The sequence below is a fragment of the Anoplophora glabripennis genome, unplaced genomic scaffold, assembly GCF_000390285.2.
Source record: "Anoplophora glabripennis isolate ALB-LARVAE unplaced genomic scaffold, Agla_2.0 scaffold217, whole genome shotgun sequence".
Lineage (NCBI taxonomy): Eukaryota > Metazoa > Arthropoda > Insecta > Coleoptera > Cerambycidae > Anoplophora > Anoplophora glabripennis.
The window spans coordinates 137184-161698 of NW_019416331.1; the positions used below are offsets into that span (position 1 = coordinate 137184).

Here is a 24515-nt window from a genome sequence, read left to right on the forward strand (position 1 = left end):
TGCAAAAAGCAACATTTTTTTATATTATAGGATTACTACTGAAATGAAGTCATGCCTTCAAATAGGTAAAAATTCAAATTTTTAAGGTATAGAGTTACGATGTACATGTGCTACAAAATATAATGTAAAAATGAACTCGTCTAAAAATGGACCTATTTCAAAAATTAACTTTATACATTCAAGCTGTAATTTTCCATGTAGTTCTGTTCTTGAAAAAATACAATTATTTGTCTTGACAGCTTTTAAAAAACTTACTCCGTGCATAGTTAAGACAGAAAAAGAGGTTATTAAAATTTCTGAATAAATATCAAAATATAAATATCAAATAAAGTCATTAAAATGAAGACTAATGTTATTAATTTCTTTAATCAAATAACTAACCGAATTATTAATGTTTGTCATGTTATGTAAGTGTTTTCAGTTCGTTTTTTAGGTTTTACGCGAAAATCAGGCTTTTTTCGAAAAACATAAAGTAGTAATTTGTAGAAAATTGAAAAACAAATCCGAAAATATATGACTGTTACCGTAAAGCAGTGGCGTACTATTTTATTTAGAAAAATGTGCCACCCCGATACCCTGTATTCCTGCAACCGGAGCATCTAAATTTTAGGAAAAGGCCTTAAAAGCCATTGCATATGGACCAGATAGCTTGTTTATTCAGCTTTAATTTCCTTTTTTCAAAATTTCGATACGACCATTATTATTCATCGAAATATAGGACTTTTAATGGAAAAGAATCCTTTTGTCTTCAATCATCGATATCTCGGCGACAAATGGTCGTACAGCGAATTGAAGAGCAGTTTCGAAAACTGTAATAAATTTCCTATAACATGCTGCCGCAACTTTTCGGATTTTTTTTCATCTTTTACATGAATTTAAAAAAACAGGAAAAAAAGGGTAATTTATGGTTTTTTAGAAAATTGACGGCTAAATTATAAATATTCACGAATGACTAATGTTAAGCATGACTTACAGTTCGGTATACCCAGAAGAACCGTGTGAAATTTCATCTCGATCTAACGAACCGTCTTTTTGTTTCAAACAGTCAAACTTTTGAAAAAAATTAAAGGGTAACACTTCATAATCATGATTAAATTGGAAAAAAAATTTTTTTTAAGGTTCTCACATTTTACCGCAAACATTTAAATTGAAAATTTTCGAAATTTTTTTTCAGAAGAAAAAGGGTAGTTTTGAAAAAATGTGATTACAGACTGCACAAAAATTAATTACAAAGTCTCAAAAAACGGTATGAATCGGGGTCGAAATCTGGTTTGGGTCATCAACATTAATTTTAATTTAATTAAAAACTGATGAACTGTAGCATACGACAGAAAAGCCGAATCGTGCTGGAAACAATTGGATTTTGGTTTGTTCAATGTTCGAAAGGTTTTCCAAAAAAAAAAAAATTATTTGCGGTAAGAATGTGAGAAAACCTCAACAATTTTTTTTTCCATTTTAATCATGATTATGAACTGTCTAAGCTTAAAAAACGTGACTCTTTAATTTGTTTCAAAAGTTTGACTGTTTGAAACAAAGAAACGGTTCCCTAGATCGAGATGAAAATTCACAGGGTTCTTCTGGGTATATCGAACTGTAAAAGTCATACTTAACATTAATAATAATAATAATTTATTGATGTCAGAACATAAGATAAATGTTTACACAAGTCACAAAAGAAATGTGACATCAAAAGAATCAGTAATTAAAAATAGGTTAAAACTAAAGCACAGATATGTGAATGAATCTTTAAAAAAAATACTACAAATAAATACTATAGATACAAAAAAGCACTATTACAAAATACATAAAGAAATATATCACTCATCAGTCATCACACACACATTACATGGTATTCCTAGGGGACTAACAAGAGCAACAAAATCATTAAAATAATCATCAAATGAGTAAAAAGCCTTCATTTAGTTCATTTTAAGAAAGTTCCTTATTCTCATTTTATAGTGAGCATTACACAAGGACCTAATTGGCTTCAGGTAGCATATTAAAAAAGGGCACGCAATAGTAATAGTAATAGTTCTACTTAGTCTAAGAGGAACAGGGTTTATATTATACCTGTTTCTAGTAGGATAATCATGGTTTATAAAATGTTGACGAAACATATGGATATTTTCCTTAATGTACAAGAGACATTATAAGATATATACACTTGCTGGTGTATGCCATATTTCTTGAATTGTTGTTTACAGTCCGCTTTATAGGGCAACCCAGCAATAATGCGAATACATTTGCGGTGTAATTTAAAAATTGTATCTGCTTGGCAAGAATGACCCCAGTTCAAAATAGTATAGCACAGATGTGAGTGAAAAAACCCATAATAGGCTGACAGCAATGTTTTTATCGAAACAGGATTAATAAGACTTCCGATCAGGAACATCTTTTTAGATAACTCGTCAATATGTTGCTTCCAAGACGTTTGGCAATCAATGTTCACTCCGAGAAATTTCACTTGCGAGGCGCAATTGGTGAACTCATCATGTACATAACGCAAAGTAAACAAAATAGATTGAGTTTTGTTTTGATTGAGATACATTTTATTTGCCAAAAATCACTACTTAACGTTATCTTGTGTTGTTTAAACATTATGACGAAAGACACTGGCCTGACCTGCACTATTTTGGATCGTAGTATCATCCGCAAAGAGGATAAACTTGGAAATGCTATCACTATTTGGTAGATCATTTATATAAATGAGAAACAGTACAGGCCCAAGGACAGATCCTTGTGGGACTCCGTGATTCATGGTTAAGCATGAAGATCTACTTCCATTAAAAGAGACAAATTGAAATCTGTCACTCAGGTATGACTTAATAAGGGAGATACTATTTGGATCAAAGTTATAGCGCGAAAGTTTTTGAATTAAAATGTTGTGGCTCACACAGTCAAAAGCCTTAGTAAGGTCATATAAAGTACCATTAGTAATGTCTCTATTCTCAAAGCCACTCAGAACTGAGTGCATTAAGTTGTTTATTGCTAGTGAGGTGGACCTGTTATTACGAAAGCCAAATTGACAGGAGTGAAATAAGTTGTTTGATTCAAAATATTCGTTAATTTGATACTTTAGGATCTTTCCCAAAATCTTGGATATAATTGGAGTTAAGGAGATGGGTCTATAGTTAGACAGGTCATCCATGGGTCCCTTCTTATGAATAGGAATAACTTTTGCTAATTTAAGAATATCAGAGAACACATTATTTCTGATACACTCGTTAGTTAAGTAGGTAAGGGGACTAAGAATCAATTTTTAATAGTTTTTATAATCTTTGTATTGATATTATACGGATCCATTAGTCATTTCGTGAATATTTCTAAATTTAGCCGTCAGTTTTCTACAAAAACATAAATTACCCTTTTTTCCCTGTTTTTTAAATTCGTGTAAAAGATGTAAAAAAAAATTCCGAAATGTTGCGGCAGCATGTTGTAGGAAATTTATTACAGTTTTCGAAACTGCTCCAATTCTCTGTACGACCATTTGTCGCCGAGATATTGAAGACTGACGACAAAAGGATCCTTTTCCATTAAAAGTTCGATATTTCGATGAATAATGGTCGTATCGAAATTTAAAAAAAAAGGAAATTAAAGCTGAATAAACAAGCTATCTGGTTCATGCAATGGCTTAGCTGAGAAAAAAAAATTTCCAAGTCCGTGAACTCAGAAAAAAAAATTTAAAAAATGTGCAAAATTTTTTTGTGGCGCTATTTCTTAGAAGTGCATGATAACGGTTACTCCTAAAAATTTTCGACAGGAAGATCTAAAAACTAGAATCTTAAGAGCTTCAAAATGCTTTTTTTTTTAATTCTCGATACGACCATTTTTCACTTAAATACAGTCTGTCAAAAATCACGGAAAAATTTCGGAAATTCTTTTGACCCTTTAATTGTATGGATTAGTGTATAAGTTTAATATATATCTCCAAGGACTTTTAAAATATAGCAAAAAATATATCCATATCTCCCTTTGAAGTGTTATATCCAGTATCGAAAAAAATTTTACATAAGCAAATTTTTATTTGATGTACCACCCGTTCTGAAAGTATTTGCAGATAACCACCCTGTATAATTAAAACACTCTTAGAATACAAATAATTTTGAATAAAAGAATCACAATAAGAATAATGTACCTTAATATATCTCACACGGTATTTTAAACGTATATGTAGATATACAAAAGAGAAGTTATCCATACATAAATCTTTTTTCGCGACTGAATATTGGTGAATATCTGACTTGTAGTTACTATTTCTATCTCTTTTGATCTTAGTTGTCGTATGATAGTTTAAATCTCTTCAATCTTCATTTATTCTATATGATACATATACGACTTCACTCGCGAAAAAAACCTATAACGATATTCGTATAATTTCCGAGTTATGACTATGACATTGAAAGTTTTCTTTATCCATCTAAAAGAATTTACTTTTGGCCCTTATAACTACTTCTATATAGTCATTTTGTCTCATTGTATAGATGAAAACAAGAATATTTAAGCTGATTAAATAGACAATACATACCATCATATATTTTTATTACCTACCGCAAAAAATTCGATAAAGAAGTATAAACACTTATTTTGTAGATTGCAAAAAAAAATTCATTGCAATTTATTGTGTTTATTTTTTTATCAAAAACTTACCTTCTAATATCGGTGTAACTTTAAACTACCTTAGTACTTATAATTTAAAAACAACATACACAACGCATTAAAATATGAAACACCACTGCCGCAAGCCGCAATTCGGAATTCGCAATCGCCGTGATTTACCTATAAGGCGAGGTTTTCCTACTGCGTTGCCAAATCTATCAGAATGTTTTTACTTTAAACGAAGTAGGATAAACAGAACAATTTCTAATTCTAACCATAAAACAAAACCTAAAACTTCGATCGTCTTTTGTCTGTATAAACTATTAAAAATGTAACTTGCTTTGTCGCAACCCACCATACATTATATCGTCTTAAAAATTATTTTATGCCTTATAATTAGCGACGAGTAATCGTATTTCTAACGACTCACCATACATAGTTGGCAACATCGCTTTTAGTTGCAGGTACTTCACACGGTTACAGAAGAATTGTTTAATCCAGTTTAATCTTCTGCCACAGCTCATACAGCTCCACAACTGTCTTGGCGATATTCCAAATTTCAGCTAAATATCTCAAAAACTGTGGGAGCTATAGAGAAAAAACTACAAAAATCTTAAAAGATCGGTAACGCGCCGCGCGCCATTATTCCATGGCTAGAAATTGGCCTCAATGATTTGGGATCGAGGGGGATTATCCCTCTTTATCCTGCCTCATCTCTTGTAGGCCTGGACAGCCTTCGTAGGTGGGCCCCATCCGTCGTCTACCCCGACCTCAAATGCGGCCGGTGTAGGCGCTTTGTGGGACCTCCTTTTGTCCTGGCTGGGCCCCGCCGGCTAGGGCCCTTTCTTCTGGCGCTCTTCTTGCTTCGCCGGCTCGTCTGTGTAAACCCCGGGGGTGGTGTCATGTTTATGGTTGGGTAGGGTAGTGCGGTTATGCAGCCTGGGAGGCCGGGAAGGGAGAGGTAAGGAGGGTATGGGGGTGTGTGTATGTGTGTTTTGTTGTCTTCGTTTCTTGATCCTGGCGGTCTCCGAAACAGAAAAGGTTAGCGCGCGGGGGGGATGTCGTTGAGGTGGTCACCGAGGGTCAAAAAGTTGGTGTCTAGGTCTTTTGTGTTTGTCGGTCACGTCAGGTACGTAGTCAACGGCTTGCCTGAGGAGGAGATTGTCATGTCTAGCGGCTACGTCAAACCGTTTCTCCGCGTTTTGTCTTATCATCGGTAACGAAGCGTTTGCGGACCTATGTTTATATGAACTTTTAGTCACGAAATAAGCCAAAGAATTACCCCCTCCCTTATGTACATGATATTTAGGAACACCAGACACCTTGCATCTGACATGCTCTTTCACAGTTGCGGTTACAGATATAATAAATTTCGATATTACGCTGATCTTCATTTACAACCTTTGCCAACATTTTTTTGAATATTTAGTGAAATTTTTTAAAGAATAGTATTCAGTTGGCGTTTTGGTTGTTCATATGCATTTTTAAGAATTAAAAATTTGTCATAATAAAATTAAAATTGTAATGTTTTAATTTTGACGCAACAACTTATTGAGTTGTGTATGACCAAGTGATGGTAATAGTTAATAATAATAAATAAACGCGTGGTGGTAATAGTTTAAATAACTAGATGGATTTCACAGGGTCTAATGACACTTACAGTGTACTACAATTCAATAAACAAAGAAATCTAAATAAAAAATTTAGATAAATTTGGAACGAATACACTGAAGATGAATTTTTCAAGACAAATAAACGTCTGAATCTGGTTCGGGCTGAGGCAGTACACTATTAGGGGTCATGAAGGCTTGCAAAAAATGTAATAAAATTTCCATGGTCGTATTTAAAAAAATGAAGTTGATGATGGTCCTGGAGAGACGAAACGTTACATATAAAAATTGATTATGCCATTCGATAGAGGGCAAAAAGTGGCCATGATAAAGTGTTCTTTTTTCAATATCACCTCAAACAAGACTGAAATGAAATAAAAACGGATTTCCAGTTTCGTTTTTTTTTAATATTTCGAAAACTAATCATGTTAGTCTTGATTTTTTAGAGGCATAATGTTGGTACCCTGATTACGCAACTTTGCCCCCATTTAAGCTACTTCGTACCTCTTACCGTTTCCGAGATCCCTGTTACACAACAGTAGTGAGAAGCGAATTTGTAACAGCATGTATGTATACATTACGTTCCAATTTGAAACTTGTATTTTAGACTGCATTTACCGATTAAATTTTATTTTAATATGTAGTACTTAAAGGGAATCTACCTTCTGTGTTTGAAAAACTGCGAAAAATAACAAAACCGAATCAGGCATTTTTTTGTAAGAAAACGTTTAATAGCTTAATCGATTTCTATGCATCCTAAATCTAAAATTAATATAGAGCGTTTGTCACAATTTTTACTAAATTATTATATTTTTAATGCCCTCTATGCCTACATCATTATTTCTATTGCAGCTTATATGCTATTATTTATCTTTATAATAAAATATCCCATGTTCGATGTAATTATTGTAAATAGGGAATCAAAATTGCAGAACGGAACGACGAAGCCTTCTCTGCATTAATGATCGTTATTATTTTCATTTTTTCTGAAATAAAGAGCACATAATAATATCAGACCCTTTCCATTATGTAATAGTAAACACATTTCAACTAGGTTGCAATAAATATGTATAGCTAGCTATACAGGAAATTAAAAAATTATAATTTATTAGTTATGGTAATTTCCATAACAAACACCCTGTATATGCTATCGAAGCGGAATTTTAGACTTAGTATTTAAGATGCATAGAAATCGATTGAGCTATCAAACGTTTTCTTAAAAAAAATTATATAATTAAATGTTGATAAGTCCATCCTCATATCTCAAAGAAGCAGTCTGGATATATTTCATCGAAAAGCCGATGGTATTCTCCTGATACGTTCCCTTTTTTATTAAGGTCGTGTACACTACACTGCCTACTTAATAATATTATTACTTTTGAGGCACAACTATCCAAAATAATATCGTCCTCACCGTCTGAATACATTTTTGTGAATAAGGGCTATTTACAAACGTAAACAATCTGACGCGGAATTCTGATTCCGGAATTCCAGAAGTCACCCCGAGTGTTAACGCACCACTATGAAAACCTTGTCCCGCGCGTTTTCTGCCTCTTAGCAAGACTCTATCCGACACTGAAGCCTCTTCATGCCACTATGTTTGTACCTTTAGTTGAAATCTGGGGACTTCAACAGTTGAAGATAACGATTAAATAATCTAAATATCTAGTGTCTAGAGTTAGCACATCCACTTTGCTTCGGTATTACCTATAATTTTTTTGAAAATATCTATTAATCATCTGTTAACATTTTCAGATTGTCGATTCTGTGGTCTCACCTATGTTTTAAAAACATTTAAAAAATAATTTGTTGTATGGGAAAGGGTTCGACACAATTTAGGCAAGAAACAAATTTTTTTCAATAATCTTTATTATTAATATCTATATAATATAGTAGTAAAAGAAAATATATTTTTATCTTATACATTTGCATTACCGGAAAATTTAGAACCAAGTTCTGGAATGTCTTGAGGATGACTTTGGGGTTTATCATAAGAACACTGTCTGCGACTGTGCTGTTCTAGATCGTCTAAACAACAAAACTCCTCGTATGCTGGACCTGTTTCGGATTGAGCTTGGGCTGCTTCCATTTCCTGAATGTTGTTAATCTCGCTGTGAGATGCTACTATAGTAAAGAACGGAAAATGTGATTATGTATGTGGGTGTACTAATCTTTAAAAAAATCTATTTAATGTATTGGGTGTTGCAAATAAGTAGGTTAAACTGTTAACCTCAGATCCTTTGGACGAAAATAATAGGACTTTACTTTTGCCAATTTCTATTTCGACAATCCCTTTTTCAAGACGATGGGTGTAACAGTTTAAAATAAAAAAAATATACACCAGGGAAAGAAATTAACCCACCAGTTTTTATTTTTAAAAACGTCTATAGTCTAGTACGTCACAAGATGATAACAATGGCGTACGGTTTGAATTAATATTTTTAAAATCAAATAAAAATTTATAGTTAGTTTTTAAAGAAACTGCTCATGAGGTTCTCTTGTAACTTTCATTGTAGAATAATATAAAAACGCTACACATTTTTTGGATGCAAACGCCCCATTAACAATTTCAATAATACTGCGATACTGAATACTACTTCAAATTTTTGGATAAGTAGATGTGGAAATATTCAGTGGCCTGCAAATAGCCCTAATTTAAGTCCTCAGGACACATTTTTTTTTGGGTTAGAAGTATGTGGTTACCATAATATCAAACTTTATGAAGTGAAGAAAACAATACAGGGTGTTTCAGTTCGGGCGAATAAAACTTTGACCACAAATAGAACAACAAATAATTCAAAATTGCCTTATAAAGCAAGGGTCTACCCCAGTGGCGGCTCATGAAGAAGGACTCTGGGACTCCGCCCCCCCCCCCAGCGATATTTTCAAACTGTAAACTTAAAATAATTTATTTATTTAAATCAATAAAAAATCTAAATCACATGCATTCAATGTCTTAGATTTTAGGTTGGTTGCATAAAGTGCATGTACTCCGTGAACGTAGCTCAGATTTATGCCATCTGCCATCTATGACCGTACCAAAGAGTTATGTTTGACCGCGCACGCAATCCCCACTCCATCGCAGACGGTGAAATCTGAGTCCATCGTGCAAGCATATTTCTACATATGATGCGACAAATTGGCACGTGGAGGGGATAGGTGACAATAGGCTCGCGCGCTTTGTTTTGGACTCCATGTGGAAGTAACCCGTTTCACTGCAGTGTGTTTATACGTGTTTTGTTTCCGCTTTGGCGCTTTTTAAGAAAATATATTTTATAAGCTTAAGTTTAAAATGAGAGTTTGTGAAATAAAAAAAACTGGTAATAAGAAATTAAAGTTAAAAGAAAAAAGCCAAATGCAAAAAAAACGAACGCCAAAAACAAGGGTGAAATTAAGTCAAGGGCAAAAAAAAGGCAAAAAGAAGCCCGCAATTTCCCCCGCCGCCCCCGTTAAAAAACCCCGGGAACTAAAAACCCCGAAATCAAATCAAAAAAAGGAAAAAACACTAAGCAGAATACATTCAATCAATGTTCACGCGCCGCCACTGATGTTATTTATCGATATGCTTGTCTAATTCTATTACATAAATCTTAATCTATTAAAAAAATTAATGTTTTGTGTGATTTTATGTGATTGAATAATCGGGCCCTTCTTTCTTAACGTTAATCTAAACATAGATTTTTTTGAAATCCTGATTCTGGGATTCAGTACATGCACTTCCTCTTCATGTAAGACAGAACCTCTACTTTCAACTAGATGGAGCACCTATTCATGATGTGGTAATAGTAAGTCATTGGTTGAATGAGAATTTCCTGAGAAGGATAAGTCGCAACAGTTCGTTAGTTGAGTGGCCGTCAAGAGCTCCAGATTTGACACCTCCTGATTTCTTTTATGGGGAACTTTGAAAAATAAAGTGTATTAAACAAGGCTCCAGAAGATGTATGTAATAGAATTAGACGAGCATGTCGACAAATAATACCACATCAGTTGAGCAGAGTTATTAGAAATAAGACGAGACGAATTGAACAGTGGACTAATAGAAAACAGTAATATTTAAATTTTATTTTGTTGTGAAAGTCATTTCTGGTATAATAAAAAAAAATATATAATTTGTCTGTCATATTGTGAGCACCCTGTATGAGTGAAATCAATGAAACTTTATAGAAAAATTAATTAAAATTATGAAAAAATACCTTAAAAATATTTTCCATTGTTAAAACAGGACACTGCAATGAGTGAAATTTTTAGAAGTTTGCACCTATTTTTTGAACAACCTGTAAAAACTATAATAATGAAATTTTGTATTTAGGGTTTCTAGGTGTGATCCAATAAAAAATGCTATCCATTTCTTTCTTAAAAACATGCCTAATATATTTTTTAATTTTTGAGGGTGTTAATAATGATAATAGGCTGTAGAAAAGATCATGTCAAAAAATATAATATCAAAAAGTAGGCCTTTTTGAGTACTACCACATAAAAAAAAATTTTGGAAATTGGCCAACACCATCCTCATGGAGGTGTTTCGGCTTTAAGTGAAACACAATGTATATGATTTTAACCCTTTTGCTGCGCAATACGTCTGAACGTAGCTACCGTGCCATGCGCGAAAGTTTATCACGTGTGAACATATACATCTGGAGCAGTTAGACCACTTATAGTTTTACATTATGTTGTGTTAAATTACGATTTACGATCAATTTTACGATTTTATTTTAAATAAAATACAGTATATTGACAGCTGTACTAAATAGAAACTGGAAGAGACATGAACAATCTTGGCATTATTACCCTTCCATAGAAATATTCGTCACGATAGCTATAAACTTCACCGGCAAAAATTCCCTATACTAATTATAACAACCGAGTCACTATGCGCATGGTTGCAAATATATACGGATTGAGCAACCTGATCCAATTTAACTATTCAAGCGAATTAATCCATCTAAAGCAGTTTGAGCCCTATAAATTTTTAGCGAATAAATACGTCTGGAGCAGTGAAAGGGTTAAAAACCAACCAATACGGCCCTGTACAGTGAAAATGGTGAGACTTAGACCCTTGATTTATAAGGCAATTCTGAATTATTTATTGGGTTCTATTTGTGGTTAAAGTTTGATTCACCCGAACTGAAACACCCTGTATATAACTTGAAATGTCAAGAAGCCATAACAGACGATCACATTGTTCAGCCATTTTTTCACATTGTTTACATAATTCATGTTGCAGAAATTATGTAAATTTCAAAAATCCAAAAATATACAGGGTGTTCCTTTTAAAAAAAATATATTAGTTTGCCACACCTTTTGAGAACATCGTGTACCAATCATCATAAAAAGGTTATAGTTTTTTTGCTACAACTTTCATATTTAATATTTTAATTTAAACTTAAAAATAAAAAATAAATTGAGGTTGAGATTTATAACCAATAACCGTCTACATAAATTTTTGATTGTTACATTATGTTACATTTTGCCTCTGGAAATAGAATGTCGGAATTTATAATAAGCCATTCTTTTTTCAAGTTGCAATTTTGACACCTTGAATCTTTAAAAAGAAATGAAAACTGGCATAAGAGAAAATATTTTCACCCAAAGATTCTACGGTTAACGGTTGACATATCTATTGTAATACCATGTATAACTTTAAATTTAGCAGCAATAACATATTTTAGCATTGAAAAACAGTACATATATGGTTTGGTACAGTGTACCGCTGATTTCCAAATTTTTCTTATATGTACTCTGAATTACCTGGAAGTTCAACATCTGGATTTGGAATGTCTTGGGAATGACTTTGATATTTATCAGGAAGAGGATATTCCATGGAATTATCTTGATATTGTGGATCCTGAGAACAAACTTGGCCTGTGAGAAATAGTTCTTCTTTTGCTGAATGAGGATTTTCGGACTTTTTATTTTGAGCTGTAGAAAAAAAAGATTTACTGAACAATCACAAACGTAAAGTGAAATGTGTAGCTGAAAAAGGATAAATGACTTACACTTCTTTTTTCCTTTTCCCCAATTGAATAACGAAAACACCTTGTGAACATACTCTTTGGATTTATGTTCTCGAGTACGTGATTTTGTTTGACACTCATAAAGTTCTTTGATCTTCTTACCATTGTGCTTCAATGTGTACAACTTCTGTATGTTTTCTTGAATATCCTGTGGTGTTATTAATATATCAGTGCCAGTTTTTTTTTGCAGTGAGAGTGCCTCATCAAAGAAACGCTTAGCTTCTTGATATTCTCATAAAGTTTTTTCCAGATGATCAACAATGGCCTTTTTTGCTAATTTTCCCAAAGATTTCTCACTGCAGAGAAAAGGATATTTCAGACAAATTGAAATGTTTTTTTTCTTAATATATGAATTGTTTGACCATTGATTATATAAACTGTTAGGAAATAGAGTATACCTACTCAAGGATTTGATACAGCACATGTTAAAAATCTTACCGTGTAATCAAGTATTCAATATATTCCTTATAAGAGTCACTGAATGGTGTTATCGTATTATTCTGCAGAAAATGTGCAAATTTAGCACAAGTTTTTGTAATTATATTGTGCTCCTCATCAAGTTCATTTTTTCTTGTAGAAATATGTTTAATTAACATTTGGCAATTTTCCAATACTGCTGTTTTATTATTTATGTTTTTTTGTATGTTTTTATCAACTACTTTGTTTTCCACCGTTTTTGACAAATAATAAATGTGCATGTGTGTGGAAAAGTCACATCGACACTGTATGCAAGCTTTTGTAGACGAATTAATAGCTGCACAATGTAGTAATTCAGGGCTTCCTATTATTTCTTTAGGGACATTTCGAAGAAAACAAGGATCGTGGCATCTTTGTTTGTAATGATATTTATTAAGTTCTCCTACCTAAAAGTAAAAGATTTTGATTTAAACAAACAAATACAGTATAACCTCCTAGTAGCAGACATCTACTGACAATCCTAAAATGTCCATTATATACAAGTATTTCTTATTTAGAGAGGAAGCAAATAATAGAAAAAGAGACAACTTTCATTTTATTTAATATATTAAAATAGATCATACAATACAATTATCAAAATGCATAAAAAAATAGCATAAACTTACTATGAATGTAACTAAAAATGTGTACATATGGGGAAAAAACCAACAATAATATCCCTACAAATATATAGGCATTTAAGGACGCTCAGTAGAGATAGCGGGGGGAAACATTTGCGGGGCAAGGGGAAACTAGCGATGAGTGAAGACTTGACAACGCCGTAAAGGTGTTCAATGTGTAAGTGTTCATGTACACGCATCACGTGTCTGCACTGTCTGCTGCGTCAGTTACGGCAGCGAATGTGTATGTTCAATTTGTTTGTGATAAAGCTGTAAGTATTTGACTTTTATTTGTTATAAAAATGTAATAAAAATGAATAAATAAATAATTAAAAAGACTTGTGACAATTGTATTTATATTCGTAGATTTGTATTGTATAGATTCGTAAACTTGATATACATTAAATTAATAACATTATCTGTGACATATAAAAAAATTGGCGAAATTCATTGGGACAATTTTTTTAAAACTGAGTTTTTATCAGTTTTCCCATAAGCGACTGTGTTAAAATGACTGAACTTTGAAATTCAATATCTTGAAAACGAAACAGATGAACCTCTTGAATTTTTGACAGGTTTATCGTAACAACAATAAGAACGTCTGGTCAAAATTTCAAAAAAATTCATTGGAGGGTTTTATCTCTAACGAACGTCCTTAAGAATATATATACACAATCTTCTAAAGATTGCTTATTTTAAATAATCTTTAATTACCACTTGCTTTTCTCTTTTCCGTTTTGTGATAACTATTTCTGATTTGTATTTATCTATATCACATTTACTTATATCACTATCACACAGCAGATGAAATCCACAGTTTAACAAACAGTTTTTTACCATTACTGGCAATGATTATTTCTAAGAACTGAAATCCATATTAATGAACTGACAGCATTCAATCATGTCAAGTAACTCTTCCATGGTCATTAATCTTAAAAGTTTTTAACAAGCATACTTCTTTAAATGATATTAAGGTTTTGAAAGATGCCCTGGTCCATAGATTAGATTAGATAGAGGTAGTATTTGGAGGAAGCAAAATCAGTTTCGCTTTTTCTGATGAAATATTTGGATGAGACTGCATAGTTGAGAAATAAGAATAGTCCCTTATATTTTTTCATCTTGCACAGTTTTTTAACTATATTGATATAAAGTTATCCGTATTTTTTTTGGAGATCCAATTCTGTCAATTTATTCACAAAAGCTTCTTTAAAACATTCATATTTTTACCAATAACTAACGGCTGTTCAATGTCTCCTTTGCAGATTTTCCTCCTGTATACATTTTATTTCTTAATGCAAATGCTTTTGTAGGGAGTGCATGGTAAAAAGGCTTGTTTCATCAACATTAAAAATATCTTGTGTAAAGTAATCCTTCCATTATTATCTGCAGAAAATTTTATACCTCTTTATTTTTTTAATAACCATTAGAAACTTTAAAATCAGATAGCTGCAACTTTTGAGTTGCATCAAGTGCCTTTTCTTTGAGTAGAGGTCCAGATATGGGAATATTTTCTTTCGTACCTAACAGAATCAATTAAAAACTGTTTCATCACTCATCGGACCAATAGTTTTTGGAAAATTTCTATTTTGCTACAGGTTTTCGTTTTTCTCCAGAAGTTTTAACTTCTCTTTTATTTTTCAATATATTGCTAAACTGCATTGTACTGAAACTAAGCTTCACGCGAAACATAACTGTTGTTCGCGAGACACAATAACTTTAAATTATTAACTAAACCATTTCTTTTACCGTCTAATCATCAAATTACTTGCCTGAATTAAATGATATAGTAAGTATATCCACACAGGTGTGAAGTTATCCACATTCACATTTTCTAGTAGAAGTAGAATCGATAAAGTCGTCACCTCAAAAATTTCATAAAATAAATCATTGGTGCTTTATATGTTGTTGAAAGATACTCAAGTTACCTATTCAAAAACATCCCCATCATTAAATACTAATGCCTACTTTTAATGTGTTTATATTTCTTAGCTGAAAGTTCAAGAGCTGTTGCCCATAAATTAAAAATGCTTATAAACAATAATACAGAGGTATATTGTAGCACTAAGCTGTTCCGTTTTTGTTAGAAGTAACTTTTCAATTACTTTTTCATCAAAGTTTGGTATTTCTCGCACCTTAAGAGAGAAGTTGAGAATAGATGAGATATCTGAATAAGCGAATAAACAATATCTTTTTAATTATTAGTGTTTTAGTTCTACCTATAATCCCAACATATGTCCTTAACTGTTTTTATTTTAGCATAGATTGATAGCAAATAAGTAATTATAACGAGCGAAGATCACGGATTCATTAGTCAACACGTACCCCGGAATGAAATGATCTACAAAAAAAATGCTCCGTTAGCATGTGCCGTTAAATTTTATTTTACTATAGATTGCCAGGAAATAAGTAATTACATTAATAAACGGTTCCACTTTGATTTGTTAGCCCATACGGTGGAATGAAGTGGGGTGAATTTTATAAAAAAAATTTGTTACCTCATTATAATGTGCTTCCAAGTTTTTATTTTACCATATTATATCGATAGGAAACTTCAAATGTGATTATCTCAAAAGACAGTTCCCAAAATATTTGGAAAACGGCTCGACAGATTGCTTCCAAAATTTGACATTATTTTCAGAAAAGTTTTCTACTTCAGAATGTGGGTTTTTTTCTGTACTTAATTATATTTTTTATCAAGCCAGAAAGGTCGGAAATTAAGGTTGAAAAACGAAAAAAAGAATTCAATTCCTGCATTCTGAAGGGCATCATATCGACGTCCATTCAGACGTTCCTCAAAGACATATGGACCTATTAAATTATTACCCGTTTTCGTATACAAAGAAATAACATTCTTCGACTTAGGATGTGTGTGGAGGCGAAAGGTGTCCATATTGAAAATGTATTTTGATAGTTTTCTTTCTTTTAACTAATTTTTTTAACTTTAACTTATTCCTGTTTTGTTTTCTATTTTGTGTTATGTGTAAAGTGTATTTGTTAATGAAAATTATATTGGCAGACAGTAAGATATTCTAGACCCTTATTTTAAAAATATGTATGCTTGTAACATAGTTATTAAGTGCAATTAAAAATTAAAAACAAAAAATGGTGGAGGCGCCGGTCGATGTGCAATGTGACAAAATCAAAAATATTTCTTAAACTGTTAGTTTTACCGAGTTGAACCAAGAGGGTATTATCGTTGGCAAATTCTTCAGGGAATTTATTTTTGATACAGGCAGATTGCGACCATCATCTATGCAAAAATTCTGGTTTGTCAACTATTGGGCATAATCTGTCCCTGGCGTTCTGGACATAATGAAGTTTCACTTACAACATTAAAAACAAGCTATATGTATGTATTATCAATCCCCAAATTTACATCATGCTGAAGTTAATGGTTTAGAGACTGTAAATAAAAATAACTTTTTAATTTTCACCTTTGAGGGCCCGTTATTGTGTTAATGAAGGCCCGTATGAAAAAAATTTATAAGGAACTATTATTTTAACCACATCTATTTGTGCTTGACTTTTTTGTATCAAGTACCGGGACACCCAGTATACCTACCTTATATATCTCTGCACAATTTTTGCTGGTACATATTGTAACGGGTTGTGACAATTCCATAACTTCTAGATCTATGACGGGCATGTATAATTTTTTCTTCAATTCATCTATAGTATTATAGCTCATATCTAAATCTTCCTTATGCCTTTGTAGAGCAAAAACATTGTCACTGATAAGTTGAGATATTTCGGCAAGTGGACGTGACAGCTGTATTATGAGCCTTCGAGCCTCATTGATGGCATTTGTGTTCTTTATAATATGGGGTTGCAATGGAGGATTTTTGGAATCTCCAATAATGTATTCTATCAAGCTATAAAACAACAATAATTTTAGAACTCAGTTTGAAATAATAAATGTGACGTATTTTCTAATCAACAATAGTATCATACTCTATTACTTATAGAAGAAATAGTTTATGTAGAGCAGTTGCAAGTTTTGAGTTGTATAATGTGACATTTAATCAATTTTTTTAAGAAATATATACCTATTTTAATAGCTCCTGTATTTTTACTTTATTTCAAATTTATTTGAAATATATAGCTTAATATCTAAATTTAATTAATTTATTTTACTCACATGAGAAATAAAATAATTCAAAGGCATGCAATGACTAGAAAACTCAGCTTACTTGTTACATTGTTCAACTGACCAAGTCCAACTCTCTTGATTTCTTTGTGCTGTTCTAGGGTTAAATTCAATATTCTGTTTAATTGCAGTCAGATAACGAAAAGCTTCATTGTCAAAACAGAAAACATTCTTACCCAGGGGAATGTCCACATACGGCGGTCTTGCTTTAATGTCAGCAACAACCTTTTTTAAAATAGGATAAGTTTCTCCTGGAGTATAATCTGTACCTCTGGCATTGGTAAAAATAAAAATCATATTTCTGCTTGCCGACTTTTCTAGACGTGAGAGAATCTGAGTCATGCAATATTCAAAATAAACGGTTATTCTGGAGTTTGTTGGTTTAAACAGGTAGCAAATGGCATGCAGTTCGTGAAACTGTCCAATATAACTAAGAATTCTTTCACAATTCATGTCATCTTGATCAATACCCCTTCCATCACCAATTCCTGGCGTGTCGATCAAGCGAACTTTTAACGCACCGTTCCATATGGGAAATACATACGATTTTACATCTTGGGTTGCTGACATACCTACGTCAAGGCATTCATTTTTATCATCTTCAAGGCGAGAACCAACTTCAACTTCATGATATTCACCATTTTTATCTTGCACAGTGAATTGTGAAGTTATCAGTGTTATTAGGTTTTCCTGTGCAGCTATCTCAAATTCGGGGTATGTTAAATAATTTACAATAGAATTTATGAATGTAGATTTCCCTACTCCAGTTTCACCAAGTAGTAGAATGTTTATAAACGGATCATCTTTAATCTGCAGATCCTTTGCCATATCTGCTACATTATCTTCTTCAGACATTGTTTAACAGTTCTGCAAAAAGCAACATTTTTTTTATATTATAGGAATACTACTGAAACGAAAAGTCACGCATTCAAAGAGGTAAATCAAGATCATTTTTATCTCAAGTCAAAACTGTATACAGTATTCCATATGAACTAATCTATATGAGAATCGAAAAAATGTTCATTAATTTTAATAAGGATACATTCTGATGTTAGATGTCCTACAGATGTGATTTTTTCTATGTTTATTTCAGTATTTTGCCACCAGTAAAAAAATTTCAAGTTAAATATAAATATAAACATTACTTTTTTCTTAAAGAAATTCAAATTTTTAAGGCATAGAGTATCGAGTTATGAAGTATGTACATGCTATACAAAATATGATGTAAAAATAAAAACTCCTCTAAAAATGGACCTATTTCAAAAATTAACTTTATATATTCAAGCTGAAATTTTCCATGTAGCAGTTATTCCCTTCTTGAAAATAATACAATTATTTGTCTTGACAGCTTTTAAAAAACTTACCCCATGCACAGTTAAGACAGAAAAAGGGGTTATTAAAACTTCTATATAAATATCAAAAATTACACATCATTTAAATAAATCTTATACATATACAGGGTGTACCCGACTTTTTTTGTATCAAGTACCGGGACACTCTGTACATATTATGATTATTGCATTCTTGTAAAATTAAGTAGAAAATAAACTAGTGATAAAGCAGTTCCTAGAATTCCCTCATGTTTCAGTCAGTTTCATATCGGCACTAAACTTTCGCTGAGAAACAGCCCGGGATGAAACATAGCGAGTGTTTATGCCACCGGCTCAAATTTTGCCAAGTTAACCCGAGACAAAGCAGGTGTCAAGATTTTTTATTCTTTAGATTACAGAGAGGACCAGGGGCCTATTGTTTGAAAGTACCTATTTTTCAACTTTTCGCTTTTCACTTTTCATTTTACAAATGTAGAAAAGCGAAGAGTAATTCTGTTTTTCAAAAAAATGTACTGTACATAAATATTATGCGTTTTAATAGGCTTCAGCTACTCATTTTCATTGTGCATATTACCAACTGTTTTTTGAATATGAATTTTGAAAACAGAAAATAACCAGAAAAATGAAAAGTAAGGAGTGGAAAGTTGAAAAGTACTTACAAAAAACAGGCCCCAGGTCCACGATAGGGCTTGTTCAGGTATCCAAATTTATGAGTATAAAATACTAATATGAAAATAAAATACATATCTCCAAAGACTTTTAAAAAATAGCAAAATATTCCATATTTTAATAGTACATATAATTAAATGGGCCTTTAAATTGCAATTTTGGTCAACTTGCTTGAATTTTTTTATATAAGTTAGTTTGACGTATATATAATAACAATAAGTGACAGTAATTTTTTTTCAACCCCCGGCCAAGGGTGAAAAAAGATAAAATTAAGGGGGTTTTCAAGATAACTAAAAATAAGGGGTAAGACGAGGGGTAAGAGCTAGAAAAAAAATCATATAAAAGTTATAGAGCATAAAAATGGTCTAATGATTTTTTCTTGAACTATTAAAATTAACAGAATTAGAGAGGCTAGAAGTTAAGGGATGATTTTAAAAAATTATAACAAGCAGAAAAATGAATTAATTTTATATATATTTTTTCAATCTACTCTAAAACATGCAAACTTTTTTTTTTAGAGAAATAGATATATGTATTTCTTAATTTTTAATGAAAAAGTTATAACAATTTTTTAATCGTTAATTTTTATGATTTAACAATACTAAAAACAACTGTTTTTCTATTCCATTCGATTGATTATTTAAAATAATGAAAAGTTACTTTTGCAATTTTGTTTTACGACAAAAATAAAAAATCACGTTCGTTTTGTGAAATTGTTATAACTTTATTAAAAAATAAAAAATTTATCAATTTCTCTGAAAAGATACTTTGCATTTTTTAGAGTAAATTGAAACATAAATTAATTAATTTTTCTGCTTATCATGTTTTTAAATTTCTGAAATCATTCCTTAACTTCTGCCTCCCTAGCTCTATTAATTTTAATAGTACGAGAAAAAGTCAATAGACCATTTTTAAGTACAATTTTATGCCCTACAACTTTTTTTTCTAGCTCTTACCCCTTTGGATGCGAGTTATCTTGAAAAAACCTTTCATTTTATCTTTTTTCACCTCTAGCCGGGAGTTGAAAAAAAAATTGCTGTTACTTTATCATTATATTATAGACCTCAAACAAACGTATATAAAAAAATGCAGGCAAGTTGACCAAAATTGCGATCTAAAGGCCCATTTATTTGATGTAGGTATTATTAAAAAACTTTCTTGGAAAAGAATTAATTTTGAATACGAAAATCACAATGAGATACATATTTTAAACGTATATCTATACAGAGAAAAGTTATCCATACGTAGTTGATAAGACTAATGATGATAATGAATTATTATATATAGATGCCAAGTTATTATGACCTTGAAAGTTTTCCTTATTTGTTCCAAATAAAAGAATATACTTTTGGCCCTTACAATTAGGTATTTCTAAAGTCATTTTGTCTCAGTCATTTTGTCGAAAAGCAAGAATTTTTAGATGATTAAATAAATAAATACATATTATTTATTACTGCAAAAAATTCGATAAAGAATGTGAAGTACAAACATATATTTTGTAGATGCAAAAAAATCGGTTTTAATTCATTGCATTTTATTGTATGTGTCTGACATGTTTATTATTTGAAACTTGTACCTTACCTTCTAATATCGGTCTAACTTTAAACTCTATAATTTAAAAACCACGGACACGACGCATTAAAATATAAAACGTATAACACCACTGCCGCAATTCGCAATTGCCCTGATTTATAGGGCGAGGTTTTCTTACTGCGTTGCCAAACCTGTCAGAATGTTTTTAAACTTTAAACGAAGTAGGTTAAACAAAGCAATTTCAAATCCAAAAACTTCCATAGTCTTTTGTCTGTATAAAATACTAAAAATGTAGCATGCTTTGTTGCAACCTATCATATATTATCACGTCTTAAAAATTATTTTATAATGACTTATAATTTCAGTTAGAGAGTATAGTTATGAGTAATCATATTTCTAGCGACTCACAATATACGGTTGGCAACATTGCTTTTAGTTGCAGGCAGGTACAGTATGTGGGTACTTCACACGGTTCATATCACAAACCATCTTTTACAATAGCGTCTAGAGACAGCCAATCTATTTTGCTTCGAAGCTCCCCATATACGTGCTTTTCCCGATTTTTAATAAAAAAAATAAACCCATAGATCAGCTTAGGTTTTTCTGTTATGTAAAATATGAAAAAGACTATTGTAACTCAGTCTATAGACGATTATAAATTCTATCGATGTCCGTAGCAAGCGGCACAAAGATAAATAATATTGAACCGTATAAAAATCATTTTATATTTTATACGCATTATGGTAATAGTGTTTTTATATTATGTGTGAGTCACTCTCTATAATACGTCATATAACAGATGCGCATGCAGAGAGTCTCGAAGCAAAGTGAATTGCCTGTCTCTGGATACAATTATAACTTATGTAGGTCCATATATGGGTACTTCACAGAGGGTGTTTTGTGCTTCACATGTGAAATAACAGTGGCGGCACTGGTAAAAATTAAACCGATTATATTTTGATATTGAAGCATGGGACAACTATACAACCTGCCACACCAGACGAACTCAGACAAATATTAAGACACCTAAAAAACAGAAAAGCCCCTGGACCTGACCAAATACATAACATTACACTAAAACGACTATCACACTGAACATAACCAACGCTACACTCTGTACACTCAAGACTCAGTCAAACACACTTCCCTACACGCTGGAAAACAGCAAACATAATCCTCATTCCTAAACCCAACAAGGACCATACCTTCCCTTCCAACTACCGGCCCATCAGCCTACTCCCGGCTATATGAGCAAAGTGGTAGAACAAATAATCCTTTCCAGCCTAAAAACCCACCCCGAAGAACAGCGAGTCATTCCTGAATGAGCTGAAGACATTTAGCTACCAACAGTATTTGCATTTAAGACTATAATTTTAATTTCTTACATATCACATGAAACAGTTAAATTGTAAAACATCTTATTAACTAAAAAAAAAATAAAATTTATTTGAAGTTTCAGCTTGTTGTAAACTAACATTTATAAAAGTAAATTAAAATAAACAAATTATGGTAATTAATTATCTATTAATAACTAATTTTAAATTTTGTAAACTATACTACACTCTACCACTACTAAAATAAACAATAATTGTTGATGGACATGAATGCTTAAAAAAAGTGATAAGAACAGAAAAATATTAGGAAACAGATTCGGAAACAAAACAGCTTATAATTAAATAAATGAGCAAAATTCGAAATACTACAGTAGATGCTGAAATTGTCCCCCACTTGCTTCTATGCAACTTAATTTTCCTCGAAAATGGTACATGCTACCGAATTTCGACAAGTATACCTTTTTTTTGTAGTCTGCTTTAGAGTTTACAGAACCGTTTAGAAATGTAACAAATTTTGACTTTTAACATATTTCTTTCGATTGTACTCCTCCAATTACCTGTATCGGTGACACTGCTTTTCAGAAAGGAACCATCTGTACCACAGACCACCTAGACTGGCCGTATCTAATTCCAATGCACGGGTACCAGTGAATGCAAAATCCGGGGAAGTGGAGTGTGGAAGGCAATCTCTTTAAGCAGCGGATTAAGTAATATTTTTATTACATATATTAAACATTATATTGCATCTTATGACAAATATTCAATTTTAAGTTTGTAATTATTCAGAAAATAGTATATTTTAGTGTCATATTAACTAAAACTACAAAATAATTTAAATATATTTATTATCCTCTAAATAATATTAATTTATTTAATATTTGCCTTTTCGTAGATTTTTTTAGATTTTTAAATAATTTGACTTCATGATTTATTCGTACATCGATATACTTTTCACATTTAGCCCTTACAAGTTCTATTAAATGATTACAATTGTTAGGCAAATTATCAAATTGATGTTCATGCAAATTTTCAAATATGTTCACATTCAGAAAGTTTTTTAATACATGATAAACAATTTTATTTTTCTGTAGCCTAAGTGTTCTGCTTTCATCATTATTTAAAAGTTTTATTAATTTTTCTGTTTCTTAGCATATTACTACGACATCTCGAGATGGATACGTCAAACAACCACGATCTTTAATAAAAATTAATTGACTGTACGAATACTGAATCTGAAATTAGATTTGTTTGCGATTTTTTTTAATTGAAAAAAATATTTCATTAATTTTCAGCTATCTCGAAATGACGGGAATTGGTAAAATTTCATAAAAATTTAAGACTCGCATAAAGTAAATAATTACTAAAAATATTTTACAGTAATTCATTCATTATTTTATAATAACAATATCACGTTAATCACTACACTATGTGAGAGAACAAAATTATAAAGCTAACCCTGGAAACTTGTGACGTTAACCGAAAAATGGCGTACATATTTACCTTTTATTTATTCTTTTTTTGTACTTACCTAAAGAAGGAAAATTTTCGCCTCTCTTCACCAACTCAATCACTTCTATTTATACAATGTTTTACAATACACTTGCCAATTATAAACCGTCTAATTATCGAAATCACAGCGATGCGTACACATCAAATGCTAGAACACGACTGAGCGCTGGGCTCCAAATCAGGCTCCAAAGTGTTTATGTTTACTCGTGTACAAATTTTGACATTTTTATCTTTAGCCGATTTAAAGATAAGTAACAACTGGAAGACTGTATCTCGAAAAACAGGGCGTCTAAGAAAAAAATGTTACATGAACTACCCCTATTATTTTCCCATGGGGAACTTGCACACAAGTTTTTTTGAAACATGAACGGGACACCCTGTCACACAGGGTGTGTCTTAATTCGACTGCCAATCTCTAAAGGATGTCCATTAGTCAAAATGAACACATAAAGTACTAGCGGCAACACGCTCTTGGCAGTCCTCTGGGCTACAAAAAAAAAATATTTTTAGGACTGTAGATTTATTAATATCTCTCAAGTTTTAAATCACAATTATTTGCAAAATCAAGACTATGGAATTATATATTTTACATTAGTGAAATTCGAGTCAATATACACATGGCTTTGTTTGAAGCAGCATATTGCACCAGTCATTGTGAATAAACATTGATAAAATTATTTTAATCTGTAAAATGAT

The 24515-nt window shown here is 31.7% G+C and overlaps 2 protein-coding genes across 2 annotated transcripts; both read right to left on the reverse strand.

Annotated features, from left to right (window-relative positions):
- Positions 1–8086: 8086 nt before the first annotated feature.
- Positions 8087–12449, reverse strand: LOC111691397 (the record flags this gene model as incomplete). The annotated part of the gene is made up of 3 exons (XM_023454135.1): positions 8087–8330; positions 11955–12125; positions 12203–12449. Coding segments are annotated over 3 exons (624 nt in total), but the record flags the coding sequence as incomplete, so codon positions are not given.
- On the reverse strand, positions 12413–21107 carry LOC108905327. Its single transcript, XM_023454134.1, has 5 exons — positions 21025–21107; positions 17487–18310; positions 16859–17168; positions 12659–13083; positions 12413–12516 (listed from the first exon to the last, which is right to left on the reverse strand). The coding sequence occupies exons 2-5, from the start codon at positions 18296–18298 to the stop codon at positions 12453–12455; spliced, it is 1611 nt and encodes a 536-aa protein (XP_023309902.1). The 5' UTR covers positions 18299–18310; positions 21025–21107; the 3' UTR covers positions 12413–12452.
- Positions 21108–24515: the final 3408 nt, after the last annotated feature.

Bases quoted from the DNA above. Each gene is read 5' to 3' on its own strand.
- LOC108905327 (XM_023454134.1), bottom strand. From the start codon at position 18,298: ATGTCTGAAGAAGATAATGTAGCAGATATGGCAAAGGATCTGCAGATT. The intron at 13,084-16,858 runs GTAGGTATACTG...TTTTACTTTTAG, and splicing joins ATTGTGCAGAGATATATAAG to GTAGGAGAACTTAATAAATA. The intron at 12,517-12,658 runs GTAAGATTTTTA...TTTTCTCTGCAG, and splicing joins ATTGAATACTTGATTACACG to TGAGAAATCTTTGGGAAAAT.